Source organism: Sceloporus occidentalis, unplaced genomic scaffold (assembly GCF_023333645.1).
Source record: "Sceloporus occidentalis isolate IW3139 unplaced genomic scaffold, rSceOcc1.0.p SCAF_5, whole genome shotgun sequence".
Taxonomy (NCBI): Eukaryota; Metazoa; Chordata; class Lepidosauria; order Squamata; family Phrynosomatidae; genus Sceloporus; species Sceloporus occidentalis.
The window spans coordinates 117613756-117630713 of NW_028316985.1; the positions used below are offsets into that span (position 1 = coordinate 117613756).

The following is a 16958-nucleotide window of genomic DNA, read 5'->3' on the forward strand; positions in this document are numbered from 1 at the left end:
TGGCTCTTCAGCTCTTAGTAATGGAGATGAGCAACCCCCCATGGTCTAACACGACTTGACAACCTTGTCAATGGGGAATCCCTTTACCTTCAGCCCTTTGGCCAAAAGGTATCCTACAATCGCTTATAAATTGTTAATTTGATAGTTCCCCGCTCTCAGCCTTACAATCTAAATAAGACATGGCACATAAGAAAAAGGCAATGGCAGTGGGGGAGGATATTAGGTCCAGCAGATACTGACTGCTTCTATGTACCTCTGAAGCCAGAGCAATGACAGTTGGAACATGGAGGGAGGAGTTCTTGCCAGCTGCTTGACCAAGACACAAAATGTTTTGTTGTGGAGGAAGGCATCTGAGACCTATCCCTTATCCAGGTTGCCCCTGTAGTTCTAACCTCTAAGCTCCTATCACTCACCTTAAAATCCCTACTTTGTTCTGGAACTTGGGCCTCAAGGTCTCAACTATATTGGACAAGTAATACATGTGTTGGTTGGGTTCAGTGTGGCAAAGTGTTTATTAATTAAAACTTCAGACAGCTTAAGAAAATAAAACAATTAAGATTTATTGTGATAGATAAGAAACATCTAGTGTTAAGCTGGTTCCACACAGAACATTACAACATCTCAGGTTTCAGACAAAAAACACTTCTCCCTGAACTTTTCCATGTTATCAACTCTCAGAAACCCTATTCAGATCTTATTAATGCCCCTCTTTACAACTGATCCTTACTCATCTGATCTTCCCTAGATTTAATATATTCCTATTAATCTCTGCCCCATCTCTATTTCTACCTGGCCCTATCTAACTGTTTAACAGACAAGCCTGTAAGTTATATCTTTTCCCTATGAAGTGGAGAGGAACCTCCTAAATGTGGGTTGGTTCACTCAGTTGGAGGAATCATGAAAGGCAGGAACATGGAAGCACCCATCTCCATTATTCCCTGGGCTGTGATTGACTGGTTCTATCCAGGTTTGCCTGGCTTCTCATGTCACAGTGTCTTCTCACTCTGAGCACTGAATCATCTGCAGCTGTTGGCTCTAGGGTGGCAATGATGGAAAATGTCCACTCTTGAGGTCTAGGAGACTTATGCTGCTGGTTTCACTCTTCCAAGTGAACTTTTCATATGAAATTATGCTGAAAGTTAGCTCTTTGGCTTCATTCTATAAAGCTACAGCACAAAAATGAAAAGCTTGACACAAATACTTATTACTGGGAAAGCTGCCAGTGTTTTGAATCTGAAATTATGGGAATATCAGTAATTATGAACAATGTAGTGCTTATGCATTCTGTAGATATTCAAATGAGTTTTTCTACTTGAAAACCAAGCCATTATAAATGCTGTATGGGTAAAGTAGAAGCAAAACACCACTTGGGCACCCAAATGGATATAATTTTTTATTTTAGGTCCCATGGATTCTGATGCTGCACTGTATTTAACAAGTTGGTATTTTTTTAATACAGTAGTATGTTGTATCAGATCATAATATTGTAGTTCCTTTTATTATACATAAAACACTCAGTTGCTCCAGATTTTTACAAATGCAGTAGTAATTCCTATGCATCTATCATGATCTATTATATGAACATATGAATGACTATACTTCCAGTCAGTGTGTAATTCAATAAGTTGCACAAGTTTTTCCTACTAGCTTTATTTTACAAAGAAGCTATGTACATTAATATCAAAAACATTTTCCCTTTGCCAGGATGTGTAAGCTCTCCAATTCACGCAGCCCCCATACCCATGTGCCTTAAAAACCTGCTGAAAAGGACTGGGAAATCCCACAGAGGAGAATTTTGGTGCTACAGAGAGCTGAGTGGGGGAGTTCAAATAATACAAACTGGACAGTCATTGGATACTGACCTTGATTAGCAGTTATAAACTAAAGATTTTTTTACCATTAATTATTTACTGAGTTGTTCAGTGGAATGACTTGCTTCCACCATTTGTTGTGTAACTTGATTCTTCAGCTGACAAATTTTCTTGACTGCAATTTTAGGGTCCAAGTGTAAAACCAGAGTAACACTCTAAAATAATAGCGATCCTATTAAAAGCTTGCATCTATTAAAAGAAAAGTGACAAAAACATCCTCCTAATTTTATTTAAAAGTTGCAATAAACATTTTGAAAAAGACAGATTTTACAAAATAATGAGGCCATATTCAAGAATAGGTACCATGACAAAACGATCTCTTCCATGTTATCTGTAACAGAAGAGTAATATAACATCTTTAAGATACCTTCAATCCATATGGATGTCACAATTAAAAAAAGAACTAAGCCACCCTTTTCATATTGATGCAATAATTCATAGGTGTGGGGGGGGGGGTGTCCGGTTTGTTTGTTTTTGGTCAGGCAGAAGTGTTTGAAGTCTTAATTGCTAAAATACAGTAATCTTATGTTCATTAGAGAAATATTTCAAAAGTGTGCTATAGAAGAAAATGTAAACATGAGCATATCTATCCTGGAATTCTCCCAATTTTCAGAACCAAATACTTGACTGAAGGGTTTGTAAGGCATGTTAATACAACACACATTTTAAACATGGCATGTTCCACAGTATGAAGATAAGGTAATATTCATGCACTAAGTTAGAACAGCTTTAAATGTTACTGAAGAACCACCATTGAAATCTACTTGAAAGGAAATTTATAAAAGGGGTCAGGTGTAGACTGTAAATGTAGACTCTAAGATAGATATTACAAATACTGTGATCACTTCATCATTCATTTAGCATCAGTTCACATTTGTCTCAAAAGCAATGTAAAAAACAAACAAACCCTGAAGTCTTACGCTTGTGGGAATACTTGAAAGACAAGCAAGGCTTTGCCCTCTACTGCATATTATTGTTAAATAATAATATAATACACAATAGCCAGTCTGAAACATTCTCTGTCCTACCTCTGAAGCATGTCAGAATAGAAATAGGAAAGCAGTGCAGGAAGGGGAAGAAACAATAAAGTAAAGACATATATTCCCAGGCTGGGAAAGGAAACAATAAAATTTCTGGCCAATTCCCCATCAGATGCCAACATACACAAAGTGGATGTTTACTTAAACTGTTACCATTTGAGGGCATCTTTGAGGCCAAATTTAATGCAGTAGTATTGAACTATCACATGGAATTGCTTGTTTTAAAAACACTTGATTACTTTGCATCACTTTACTGCACAGTTGAAGAGAATAACTGTTTGCCAATGCAAGTGTGCAGTTCTTGTTCTACAGTTGGTAATTACAAGATATTGAGAGCTGAAAAGAAGCAGTGATAATTAAAACTTGAAATTTCATAGATACATACCGGTTTTAAGAAACGGAAGGCTGTGTTTGTTCCAGTTGGCTTGCTTTAGACTTAGCTTTACATTCCTCACACATGTGATGGCAATGCCTAAAAACATTGGAAAGAATTTAGAAATAACAGTCAATATTGCATCAAGAATTTTTCCAGAGAAGTGAATCTGACATGCAAGCGCTTCAATCCAGATATTCTCACATGAATACAGTAGAGACCTTGTACATGGTCCCATTGCACTGGAAGTGAAAAGATCAAAGAGCTGAGCCTTTCACACCAAACATGATCCTACTACAGTGGAAGGCCCAAGTTATACATTGATTTTACATATCTGGGTAATCACAGTTCTGCTATAGTGCAAATAGTTGCACCATGTTAGGGCCTAAGTGCCTTTCTATAAACAGAAAGACCTTTTATCCAGTCTAGGCTCTCAAGGGGGTAACAGCAATTTTTTGCTGACTCCGTTCCCATACAGCCATCTACATGCTCATACTTTCTAGTAATTTCCCCTATCCTCTCTGTGAAAATCAACCCCCATAGGTTCACACAGTATTTAGTATTTGATGAGGGTTGTTTTCAGGACCCCCCTTGGATACCAAAATCTCTGGTTGCTCAAGTCCCACTGTACGATGGCATAATAAAATAGTATCCTTTATATAAAATGGCAAAATGAGATTTGCTTTTTGGAATAATTATTACTACTATTGTTTTGGAATATTTTCTAGCTGTGGATGGTGAAATTTGTGGATACAGATGACCAACTGTACTGAGAATGTAGATGCCCAAGCAGAGATTTAGGGATCCTACTCATTGTCTTCCCAAAATGTTTTTCTGCACAGGAGGATTACCTCACAGGATCCCCAATTATCATCTCCCACTTCAGGCACAAAACTATCCATGCACAAACATGTCCTACTTATTGTTTATTGATAATCATCCCCCTCTTCCTCATCGCCCACATGGAAATATTTCACTTAATATTCACAAAATGTTTCACTTAACATTCAAAGTCTTTTCAGGGGGAGAGGTTCTGGAAAAGAAACTATAGCTGCTTTCACAGATTATGATAAAACATGGTTTACAATGCGAAGTACAAGCAGGAGCAACCCACAGAATCCTTTTTGTGGGCTGATGAATGAAACTGCCTGCATAACAGGATTAAATGGTGGTTTGTCTGAAATATAGTTTTGTAAATTCAAACAAAGCAGTGCATAATTTATTGCTGAACCAAGTATGGAAGCTTAATTGTTCCATGTGCAAAGAAAAGGGAATGTGTGACCCATGGCCCATCTACACTAATGATAGCAAACCATTATTTAATGCAGGGATGGGAACTTCTCCCTCCCAGTATCCCTAGCCAACATAGACAGTGGTGAAGAACACTGAGAACTGTAGTCCAACATTAACTGGATGGTCATATGATTCCCACTTTTGATTGAGAGTGACAGCTGACTAGCCCCACCAAACCCCATGACAAAAGTAGTGGAATGGTTATGTTTATAACCAAGTTCCTCTCCAGACTATCTGGATCCTATTACTGAAAGAACAAGAAAAAGAAAGGAAGCTTAACTTGCACTCAGTGTATTACTTTAAGAAAGCAAAATGTTATATTCCAAACCATTTTTTTCCTGGGCCAAAAAATTGTACGCCAGCATGTTCAAACTTCTTCTGGCATGTTCTTATATACGACATTGTCCCAACAGCAAAACCCAGGGCACCAGCAACTGCCAGGGAGAAAAAGCGAAGCATGATTCTCTTACATATATAAAATATTGTATAAGATATAAACCGGTAGTTTAAACTTCAAAGAACATTTCCCAAGGAGATTTTAAAAAAACTAAGAAAAAAAAAACCCAACACTAACTCGTAAAGATGAAAACCCAAGCATATCTGCTAGTTTGTTATAATCACATTTCTCTCTATGATTTGGAGGTGAGGAGTTAGATAGTACTGGATAATCTCTACAATTCACTGTTCCCTGCGTGCAGTAGTGCCATGAACTGGAATGAGACATTCACATCACAAATAGTAGCTAAACAGTAGCAGGATAGCAGGTCATTAACAGATTATTGCCAGTCAAAAAAGAAGTGGTTCTTCAATTATTCTGGTGCTGAAGGTAGCCCTGACCCTCCCCTTTCCCATAACTGTCTGTAGCTGATGAACTTTGTGTATGTTCTCTTTCATACACCTTCTTTTCTATTAAAAAAAAAAAAACAAATAAATACAGGAAGCTGTAATTGTGCTGCAGTGATATCCGGCCTCATATCATGTCTTGTGAATATTTTCCTTTCACTGTCTTTATGTGTATGGGAAATGTGTTTTTGTGTGTGTGCATGCAGGGCAAGGGGCTTGTGTGTTAAAGACTTTAGGGATGAGTGAGCAGTGCAGATTTAGTTATTCCTAACTGCAACCAGGGATGCGTGGGTCAGATGGATTGTGCTTTTAATCTTTGCCCATGTTGTAACTCTAAAAACACCCCCCCCCCCTCGAATTACAGCTCTATGGAAGACTCATAAAAACCAAGATCATATATATTTTAGGCAATAAACTGACTAACATCAAAATGAAATAAACATAAGATGAAAGGAAGCATGGGCTGCAGAAAGTCAGCCACTGACCAAGACATAGATTCCTTGAATACAGTAGCAATATGATTTGAAAGTCCTCTCTTCAACCACAAGGATTACAAAACTCTTTCAAATACTGAAAAAAAAGACAATCCAGGAAGACAGAATTGTTATATATGCCCAGAGTGAGCATGCAAATATGGCAGCATTCCAGTAATACTAATCTACACCACCTGAAGCTTCAACAGTGATAATCTTTTCTGCCTTAACTTTAGAAGTAGGCTTTGGACTTACGTGCCATTTTAGGAAGGGGTCCAAGTTTAGGATTTGGTTTGAAAACACCTAGAATAAGATGCAGTTATCAGAAAATGCCATGTATTCCATCAGTTAATCATGCAGCAAGCTTGTGCATTCCCTCACAGAGAGGGACTGGATCCTTGAGTGTACAAAGCAATTTTACTATAATTCTCAGTTATAAGTATGTTGCTCAACATAGGATAGCAATGCCTTCTTTACCTATGTGAAATAATTCTATTTACTCAAAGGGCTTCCTTCTTGAATCGAAAAGTTATTGTGTAGAAGAATCCTTATCTTTCTACTGCACAACCACAGTCTTTTAATCCAGTACGTAAAAGTACTAATAACTTCCAATAAGAAGAACTACCTCTATCTTTACCTCTTTCAATTAAAAAAAATAATGGAAACAAATCAGAAAAATTAATGGATGCAAGGCCCAGAGGTGTTACCAGAATAAAAACATAGTGCTCAAAGACATGATATGGTTTTGCAACATTCTGGCCTCCCAGTTTAAAAAAAAATCTGAAAAAACATGGTAGTGGTGATAATGGGATCCTGGAGTGTGTGATGGGATACATGTGCAGGATGCCCTAAGGACATCACTAGGGGTGGGTAGGCAATACCAGGTGATACTCTAAGGGAGGGGGATGATACAAGTGTTCCCAGACATCTGTCTTTTATCAGAATCAGGGTGTGGTGTTTGCTTGTGTCCCTTTCAAATGCTGAAGAGATGGTGTGAGTGGGCAAGGCTCAGTGGAAGGAGAAAGGAGAAGCCCCAAGTTTAATTTTAAAAAATAATTTAAAAATAATTTTTAAAATAATTTTTAAAATAATTTTAAAACATCACATCTTACTAAATTATCACTTTAACCACATGCAGCTATATACATGTAAAATACCTTTAGGCTGTGTGTGTGATATTGTGATTTAAATGTATAATTTTAATTTTCCTAGTATTTTATGTCACAACCATTACTATTACATTCAGTGATATATGGGAATTGTGGTTTATGAGTACAATTACTACAAAAATTTTACTAAAGATTTGTATGGCGTGGTATGGAAGGAGGTCAATGTAGGGGGTGACACCATAAGTTACACCACACTGGGTGATGCCAACCCCAGTGATGCCACTGCTACAGACATATCTAGAAGAATGGTGAGAAAATATGTAAGGGTACTTGTATTTTGTTAAATGTTCTTATTTTTCAGTAATGAAAGGTCTATAGAGTTGTTATCTCATCATGTTCAACCAAAATGCAAAAAAGGGACCAGACTATCTCTGCTCCTATTCCACTGCTTTCCTCATGTAAAGAGTGAGAAATCAAAGCATAGTTTACTTTATATGTAGATCCTCTCCATGCAACTGGAGGCCCTGACATTTTCAGTTTCTAATCATGCATAGAGCATCCACATCTAAGGGAACTTTTTCTATTTATTTGGACTGACCACATATGGAAAAAAAACAGAATTGTGGAGAATGGGGGCATAGCTACTATGCTCCTCTCTTCAAATATCGATAGAACAAATGTAGTTTAAAAAAATACTGCACTAGGGTATACTTTCTTCCAGATTAACCCTCTTCAGATGCTGATAGAATATGTCTAGATTAAAAAGTGTGTAGGGCTACACTTTCAGATTTAGCCATACCATCATGCACAACAGAGGCCTATTTTGCTGTCTTTGCAAAATGGAGAATAGGTCACATCTTACTTTTTAGGTGTACTTTATGTGTACACCTGAAAGTGAAAAGTGTGTATCTGTCAAAACTCTTATGTCATACAAGTAAAATATGCTAATTGGAGGCTCAAATTAGATTGTACAGTCTTTAGAAAGGAACAGAAAGTGGCAAATTTGAGTTCACTGCTGCATAGTTTATGAAATGAGCCATGGATTTCATATGTTCTGTTCTTCAATTCTCCAGATTTTAAAACCCAAGTTCAATGGTTAGTCACAACTAGTATAGACACACTAAATTAATAAAAGTTAGCAAAACAAGTATATTCTGGTTGGCACTAAATACAAGATTTGAACCCTAGAGTTTAAGCTTCATTCAGATTGAGCTCCTCACCCGATTCATTACGGCACAGCAGTTGATAAATGATGTTTCTACAAAGTTTTGTGTTCACCTTTTTTATTTTTAAAAAATGAGGAAAAAAGGATTTACCTTGGGCAACTAGTCCTTGAACAACAAGCATACTTCCCAGAGATAGAGGAAGAGCTGCAAATAATAATAGATCAATTATAGCCTATAATTATAGCTTTTACCAACATTATAATAATAATAATAATAATAATAATAATAATAAAATTTTATTTCTATACCGCTATTCCAGCGATCACAGCCAACTCCTCCTCCTGCCCACCAGCAGTGTTAAACAGTGTTATAAAAGTAATTAAATGTATTTGCTTACCATAACTGGCAGATATGAAATGAAATGGTGGAGGGGACAATGGGCAGAAGTTAAAGTGGGTAGGAGATCACCACTGGGGTAGACAGAAAAAAGAAAGGGGGTCCCTACAGTCAGGGTTGATATAGGTGACCACATCCCATTCTAATTTTTGGACATGATACATTGATCGGCTAATGCCCAGCATTAAAGTTTAACTGACCCACACAGCTTTCCACTCCCATATAGACCATTAGCTGGTCCTGACCCATTGGGCCGCATGGACCCTCCTCCTTAATGTCATACACAACTTGTATAACTATATGATTTATAATTACAATATTTACATTAAAATTGTGGTAAATTTTACAACCCATAACATGGTTCCAGCCTTTTGTCTTGGTACACTTCAATGTCCTTGCTTACCACAACAACTCTGATTTGGATGTAATATGAGATTATGGTGAAACAGAGGATTTTGGACTGATTTTATACTATTAACCTATTTTTATGTAAAAGATCTGAATGATATTTTGTCAATTACATGATGCTATTTTCCATTTTTCTGAAAATGTTTTTACTGCAAAGGTGAGGTGTTTTTTTAATGATACATTTAGTTGTTATGTGGATTGTGACAATCAAGGTGGTGCCCACTCCCGCACCCTATGAAAATGTTTCCATCTGTTTCCCTATTTCCCTTCTAAGTCTCCTTGTAATGTTTACACAGCTTCTAGAACAGTTGTTCTTAATCTTTGGTTCTCCAGATATTTTAGTCATCAACTCCCAGAATCCCTGAAAACTGAGAGCATGCTGGTTGGGCTTCTGGGAGCTAAAGTCCCAAACATCTGGAAAACTGAAGGTTGAGAACAATGTTCTTGAGGGTTAGTGATGATAAAACAGTAGATTCCTGTGCTTGGAAGAATTAACTCCTCTTGCCACTAGTCATTTGAACCTATAAGTGAAAGGGAGGGGGAACCCTTCACTGGGTTGCCGTGTGTGTGTGTGTGTGTGTGTGTGTGTGTGTGTGTGTGTATGGGTTTTGATCTGTTTGAGCAGAAGAAAACTACTGCTTTATGCAATGAAAATTTTTTTTTCTTAACTGCCACCAAGTTGACTTTGACTTATGGCAACCCTATAAATGAGAGATCTTCAAGTCACCCTGTCATCAGCACCCCTACCCAAGTCTTGCAAACTCAGGGCTGTGGCTTCCTTGACTGAAACTATCCACATGTACTGCAGTCTTCCTCCTTCCCTGCTGCCTTCTACTTTACCAGACATCATTGTTTTTTCTAATGAGTCAAGTTTTCCCATGGTATGTCCAAAGTATGACAGTCTCAGCTTAGTTATCTTGGCTTTTAGGCAGAGTTCGGGTATGATTTGCTTTCATATTTTTTTTTGGCTATCCATGGTATCTGTAGAACTCTACTCCAATACCACATTTCAAATGAGTTGATTTTCAAAAATGTAGGACATTACAAAATAAAAACTAAAACAGTAATATAAATATAAATTCATGCTTCTTAGCCATGTTCAAAATGGAGGACATTTTGGAATTCTTCCTGGACAAAAGGCTGAAATGTAAGGCATGTCCTGGAAAAGGAGGCGGTCTGCTCATCCTGATTAAAAATAGAACAATGTACCTCTGTACCAGAAGCTTTCTTCTTTACATTGTTGACGAATCTTTGCAAGCTCTTCTGGATGAATATTTGTAATGGGACAAGGCCATGAACTCTGAGAGTAAACAACACAGATAAATTGTAACAAAATGCTGAATTATAAACAGAGTACTCTAATGCTCTTTTGTCTTATATGCCCTCCATATTTCTGTGGCTAGGAGCACAGGCCCCCCTTGAAAATGGAAAAACCACAAATAAAAAACTATTATTTTTTTAAATTTGAGAGAACATCTCTCTAAGAATCTCTAGGTCCTCCAATGCAACTCTATTATTAGCATATGTGGAATATAGAATTGCACTGGAGGACCTACAAATGCCTAAAGAAGTGTTCTCTCTAGCAAACAGTATGCTTCCATTCTTAAACTAGTGCGATTGTGGCAGGACAACATGCTGGTGTGATAAAGTCCTTAGACAACATGTACATTTCACTGCTTGATCATTAATTCTCATCTTATATTATATGACAGGAAGTGCACCTAGCCTTCTTGCTATCTGTAACTTTTTTCTTGTTGAACTGACTTGCTTTCAGCCTGCTTCGGTCTCAAAGGGGTAACCAAATAAGATAAGAAAGCTTTACTGTACTCAATGACAATATAGGTGCTAAGAAGATAATCTTATATCTGTTTAGTTGTCTCCAAAATATCCACCCACTGTCAAATAAAGTAAACTTTGGTAATATAAGGATCTATGGTTTCATAAAGGACAGGCACAGATTCAGATCACAAAGGAAGAGACTTTACAGCTGCAACATGGATAAAGGAAATTTTATTATCTTCATATATTGCTTTTGTTATTTTTGGGAGGCGGGAGTGTATCCATACTCTCTCTCTCTTTCTGTAACTTTTCAAACAAGTAAGAAGTAGAGCTATGACTCCAACTTTGTCATCTTGCTTTCCTCACCTAATTTTTTTTACCATCTCCACCTGCTAAAGAAGCCACTGTGCTTCGAAAGCTAGCACAATTTTGTGCTTTCTAGTTGGCCAAATAAAGGTATCACCAAAATATATATTTTTGATTTTGAAAAAAAGAGAGAAAAGGAGCAAGTGTATATAAATTACCTAAACAGTACTGCTGGCATCTAAGAGAGAAAGGAAGAAGTGACAATGATGGATGATGACAAAAGAGAAGGGAGAACATTACAAAACATATTTATGCATAGAAAAGACCACACACATAGAAAATGCATATTATTTTGCTTGGGACACAGTTAGAGAAAAATCGTTCAGTAGGCAAAAGGACAAGAGTACCTGGACTGCCAAAACAAGTGCTGGACAGATTCTACGAATTCTGTAAATCCTTTGACCAGTTTCTACACTATAAAAAGCAAGCTTCCCCCAAGCCAAAGCGCTACAAACCTTGCTTTTTTGTTCCACTGGAGAAGCCTGAACGTTTGCATTATCTGGAACAGAAGCCATGACTATTTTAATGTTGCTTGGACCAAGTAAAATATGAGTGCCCTAAAAGAGAAGACAGTTATAAGAATTCAATATATAGTTTGAAATAATGTCTTCTTTTTTAGCCATATTAACATATTAAACTGCCTTTATATCATAAGAGATCACTGGTGAATCCAACTCAGTACAGCCTATTCCCTACTCTAATGAGTAGCAGCTTTCCAAGTTGAATGAGTTGCCATTTTGTTTGTTCGAAATCTATTTTTAATTGGAAACAAAATTATTTGTTTGTTGGATATGATGATTATTATTATATGTATTTATATCGCAAAACTGGGGATTCAAAAAGGCACACAATTTAAAAGAACAATACAATTAAAATCATACAAAACGTGAGCATTAAAAAAGATTTAAAATAGATTTAAATTAGTAGAAGTAATTGATTACAGCATTAAAACAAATCATACAATAAAAGAATAAAATGTCACCTTCCTGACAAAGATGGAATGTAAAGTATTCAGAATAATATTAGACAGCAGAAGAACTCAGTTAAAACATAAAAGACCAACTATTTATAGAATCAAATTAAAAGAAAGATTTTAAAAACTTACAAGGTATTAAATCTAGGACAACCTGCTTGCATGTGCTACCACTGACCTATGGTCTCTCCACCAAGGCAATCACGCAAGAACTGATACCCAATGGACTTTGACTGTTTTGCCTTTACTGTAGTAGTTCCATTGGACATGGTCAGATTTTATGGTTCTGAAAGCCATCTTGAACACAACTGTACAATAATTCAGCTTCAGGTTTTATATAACAAAGATAAAGCAACAATCTATAATGCAGTAATGAAACAAGTAGTAATGAAATCACTATTATCAACTCTTTTACAACAGATTTTACTGTATATACTCATGTATAAGTCTAGAAATTTAGGTCAGAAAACTGACCCAAAAAACCTGAGTCGACTTATCCACGGGTCAGTGTTAAGTACTGTATCTTAATTCTTATTTAAAAGAAGGAACTATCCCCTGATGACAATCTGTCCTGGAAACACTGACCACCTCTGTTCTCTCATCTATCCAGCCATAAGAGTAAGCACAAAGAGTTGTGTCTGCTGGAATTCTGTAAGTTCTCTGACGTTGTTTTACTTTGCTTCATCTTTTAAATCCTTTGCTATATGCCCCTAAGTTTTACCCTCGACTTATCCATGGGTCATAGCAAAATCCATAATTTTGGTCCCAAAACCCGCCCTTGACTTATACATGAGGTCGACTTATAGTTGAGTATATACGGTAAAATAAGAATAGTTGTAGGAGTTAGTGTGTGCCTTCAAGTTGTTTCCAATGTATGACCACACTAAGGTGACGGGTTTCACAGGTTTTTTTTCTGGGGGGAGGGGGCAGGATTTGTTCAGAAGGGGGGGGGGTTGCCAGTGCTTTTATCTGAGGCTGACAAAGTGTAACTTGACTAAGGCCACCCAATGGGTTTCCATGGGTTTCCATGGTCAAATAGGGATTCAAACCCGGTTTTGCAGAATCATAGTCCAAAACTCAAATCACTATACCACACTGGCTCATCAATATAAAAAAACATAATTTGAGATAGAGTTAAAACATTCTAACACTGCATCTAACACTGTGGACCATTGTTAACTTTTTAAAAAGAACATTAACATACACCCATATGATTTAGCCTTTGAGTTGCAACTTATGTAAAACAAGGCTACAATCCACACTTTGTGTAAGTGCCACTGAACTAAAAGGTACGCAAACGGATCTTGCAGCACTTTTGAAACTTAATAATCATTTACCTGAGTAAGTGCCACTGAACTAAAAAAGTATGTAAAGGGATTTTGCAGCACCTTTGAAACTTAATAATAAATAATTTACCCAAGGAGTAAGTGCCACTGAACTAAAAGGTATGCAAGGGGATCTTGCAGCACTTTTGTAGCTTAATAATAAGAATGATGATGATGATGATGATGATAACTTACCTGAGGAATTAGTGTCATTGGACTAAAAGGTATGCAAAGGGATCTTGTAGCACCTTTGAAACTTTATTATTATTATTATTATTATTATTATTATTATTATTTACCTGAGGAGTAAGTGCCATTGAACTAAAAGGTGTGTAAAGGGATCTTGCAGAACCTTTGAAACTTAATAATAATAATAATAATAATAACAACTTACCAGGAAAGTAAGTGCCATTGAACTAAAAAAGTACACAAAGGGATCTTGCAGCACCTTTGAAACTTAATCACAACAACAACAACAACAACAACTTACCTGGGGAGCAAGTGCCATTGAATTAAAAGACACACAAAGGGATCTTGCAGCACCTCTGAAACTAATTAATAATCATAATAACTGAAAGATAATAACAACAACAGAAAGATGGAAGTTGGTAGCTTGAGCTTTCCTAGACTTGAGCCTAGTTCCTCAGATGCATTTGGTGGAGGAGAGTCAAATGGGGCTTACATCCCACTTTGGGGCGAGTCACACTCTCTCAGCCTCAGGGGAAGGCAATGGCCACCCCTCTCTCTGAGCAAACCTTGCCAAGAAAACTCCCATGATAGACTTGGAGGCACACAAGAATGTTCAAAGTGGAGAAATGATGCGGTTTGAGAGCGCTTTAGCTGCCATGGCTCGAGGCGGTGGAATTCTGGGAATGGTAGTTGGTTGTGGCACCAGAGCGAAGCACCAGAATTCCACGGGCTCCTCGAGCCATGGCAGCTAAAGCGCTCTCAAACCGCATCATTTCTCTGTGTCAGAGCCAAGCAGTATCTCACCCTCGCCCTTTCTGTGCTCCTTCCTTCCCTTAGGCCTTGAGGAAAAGAGACCTCTCTCTCTCTCCCGTTAGTTGAGCTGACAGAGGAACCACCAGGCCCCTCTCTCTGGTTACATAAGATGGCCTCCATGGAGGCGGGGCCTTTCGCCCTTGCTGGCCTCCTCCAGTCTGTTTGTTCTGGGTGACAGGAGGGCGGGGGCTGTGTTTGTACTAGGCCCAGGGTGGTGCCCAGAGGCCCTGGTCCTCAGTACTCAAGGAGGACAATATGGAGGGTGTGACCAAACAAAAGCCTTTCAAAACACTCATATAGAAATGTAAATCCAGGCTCAGGGTGGCTTTGAAATCCCTCCATGGAGAAGAATAGGCCTCGGGGGTCAGCTGAGGAAAGGTTTGTCACACCCAGAGTTGTGGTTTTCAAAAGCATGTTTCACAAGTACAACCACACACACATTTTTCTCTCTTTTAGTTGTGCTGTTATTTCCCTCTGAACAGCCATGGCTGAATCCTATGGAATCCTGGGATTTGTAGCCTAGGGAGGTGCTAGGGCCCACTGGGCGAGTTTAGTGGTCCCCAGACGGTGCCCTTTACAGCTCCCAGAAGCCTCAGCCATGTTGGCCAATAGCCTGGGATTCTGGGAGCTGAAGTCCAAAATCCCTGAAAGAGCACAGTTTGAGGACTACTGCTCTATATAGCCTCCATATACACTAGAGTGGTCTTCAAACTGTGCCCTTTAAGAAATATTGGACTACAGCTCCCAGAAGCCTCAGCCATGTTGGCCAATAGCCTGGGATTCTGGGAGCTGAAGTAAAAAATCCCTTAAAGAGCAGTTTGGGGAGCACTGGGCTAGTCACGCTCTCTCAGTATAATACCACACTACATGATTATAGTGCTGCTATTACACTTTAACTGCTCTGGCTGCCCCCTGTTGTATTCTGGGATTTGTAGTTTAAGAAGAGGCATTTAGAACATTCAGCCAGAGAGCTCTTAGGCCTCACTGAACTACAAGCCTCAGAATGCAACAGGAGGCAGCCAGAACAGTAAAAGTGCAATAGCATTATGTTTCTCTCAGAGGAATCCCATAGTCTTGTCTTGTTGTTGTGTGCCTTTGAGATGTTTCTGACTTATGGTGACTCTAGGTGAACCTATCATGGGGGTTTCTTGGCAAGATTTATTCAGAGGGAGGCTTGCCATTCAGAATCGAACCCTGGTCTCCAGGGTCATAGCCCAGCTCTCAAACCACTGCACCACACTTGTCTAGACATAAATAAATCCCTCTGAATTTATTGGGACTTGATGTTGTCATGTGCCTTTAAGATGTTTCCAACTTACAATGACCAGAAGGTAAACCTATCACAAGGTTTTCTTGGCAATATTTGTTCAGAGGGAGGGAGGTTTGCCATTACCTTCCTCTGAAGCTGAGAGAGAGAGAGTGACTTGCTGAAGGTCACCCAGTGGATTTCAATGGCTGAGCAGGGCTTCGAACCCTGGTCCCCAGAGTCATAATCCAATCCTCAAAGCATGAGTCTTGCTCCCTTGTAAATGTGGTCCAGAATGCAGAAATTGTGTAGACATGACTTTAAGCTCACGGTGAGGATTGCTTGCTTCATCCTGGGTTTTTGTTTGTTTGCTTTTGGAACATAAAGCCTGTTCTTACAATAAGCCTAAGAAGCAAAATTAAAAAGGTGAAAGGAACAGGTAAAGGAAATTATTCATACTCAGGAGAAAAGGGCTTCTATTCTTAATTAACTAAAGCAAACATTCTGGAAGCAATGCCACACCTTCATTTCTTTTTGCCTTTGGCCTGATTTCTCTTTCATTCATTCTAAAGTGCAAATAAACTAAGAAAGCAGCTAGTGCAGTTGCCTCTGTGCTCCACTCCTTGAAGCAACACCTGAAAAAAAAAGGGGGAAAGGTTTTTGTCCTTCCTGTAACTATGCAGTGTACATCTGATGTATACTTACCCAGAAAAGAGTCATGTTTTCAGCAGAACTTCCTCTTTAGAAAGTGTAAAAAGTATCTTGGTTTTATGTTCAAAGAGACACACTTTAGCTGTTTCAAATACATTCACAGGAGTTTATCACCCGGGATGAATCCTGTGCAGAAACTAAATTTAAACTGAAAACTGAAATACATTTGTGGGTTGTTTTTCAGACGACATTCAGGGTTAACCCAAACAGAAAGTTTAAAAACCCCGCATTTGTGGGATTTTTTTCAGACAACATTTGCGTGAAAGACAAATAACACGGAAATAACCCAAACGCAAAGTCACCAAAACCAGATCCTTTTTACTTTCGCTAAATTCGGAAAGTACAAAGGAGCTTTCCATTTGTATTATTTCTGCGTTATTTCTCTTTCATGCCAACACATCTGAAAACAACACTGGGATTTTAACATCCCGTTTCTGCACAGGATTTTACCAATTTGCCCTCCATGTGATAGACTCCATAGATTGTATTCTTTTGCTGGAGGATCCTTAGTTCTTGTAACAGGCATATCTTCTACAGCAGGGATAAGCAATATATGGTTCCCTAGATATTTTTGGACTGCACAT

At 38.2% G+C, this 16958-nt stretch overlaps 1 protein-coding gene across 3 annotated transcripts; it reads right to left on the reverse strand.

The window, feature by feature from the left end:
• Positions 1 to 2105: 2105 nt before the first annotated feature.
• Positions 2106 to 14566, reverse strand: OCIAD2 (OCIA domain containing 2). 3 transcript variants are annotated; one of them, XM_089525219.1, is made up of 9 exons: positions 14409 to 14484; positions 13906 to 13986; positions 11573 to 11674; positions 10182 to 10272; positions 8319 to 8372; positions 6149 to 6196; positions 4906 to 5011; positions 3297 to 3383; positions 2106 to 2202 (listed from the first exon to the last, which is right to left on the reverse strand). In XM_089525219.1, exons 2-8 carry the CDS (start codon positions 13921 to 13923, stop codon positions 3302 to 3304), a joined length of 501 nt encoding a protein of 166 aa, XP_089381345.1. In that variant the 5' UTR covers positions 13924 to 13986; positions 14409 to 14484; the 3' UTR covers positions 2106 to 2202; positions 3297 to 3301. The 3 variants fall into 3 exon arrangements, with proteins under 3 accessions (XP_089381345.1, XP_089381346.1, XP_089381344.1); XM_089525220.1 differs by having other exon boundaries at positions 13906 to 13966; positions 14409 to 14445; XM_089525218.1 differs by lacking the exon at positions 13906 to 13986 and having other exon boundaries at positions 14409 to 14566.
• Between the last annotated feature and the right edge of the window lie 2392 nt (positions 14567 to 16958).

What these genes read in the sequence shown, in the direction of transcription:
- OCIAD2 (XM_089525218.1), bottom strand. Translation starts at nt 14,537, where the DNA reads ATGGAGGCCATCTTATGTAACCAGAGAGAGGGGCCTGGTGGTTCCTCT. An exon ending in GGAGCACAGAAAGGGCGAGG is followed by an intron (nt 11,675 to 14,408) that starts GTGAGATACTGC and finishes CTTCTCTTTTAG; the next exon opens with GGCACTCATATTTTACTTGG. An exon ending in CAGTGGAACAAAAAAGCAAG is followed by an intron (nt 10,273 to 11,572) that starts GTTTGTAGCGCT and finishes GTTTACTCTCAG; the next exon opens with AGTTCATGGCCTTGTCCCAT.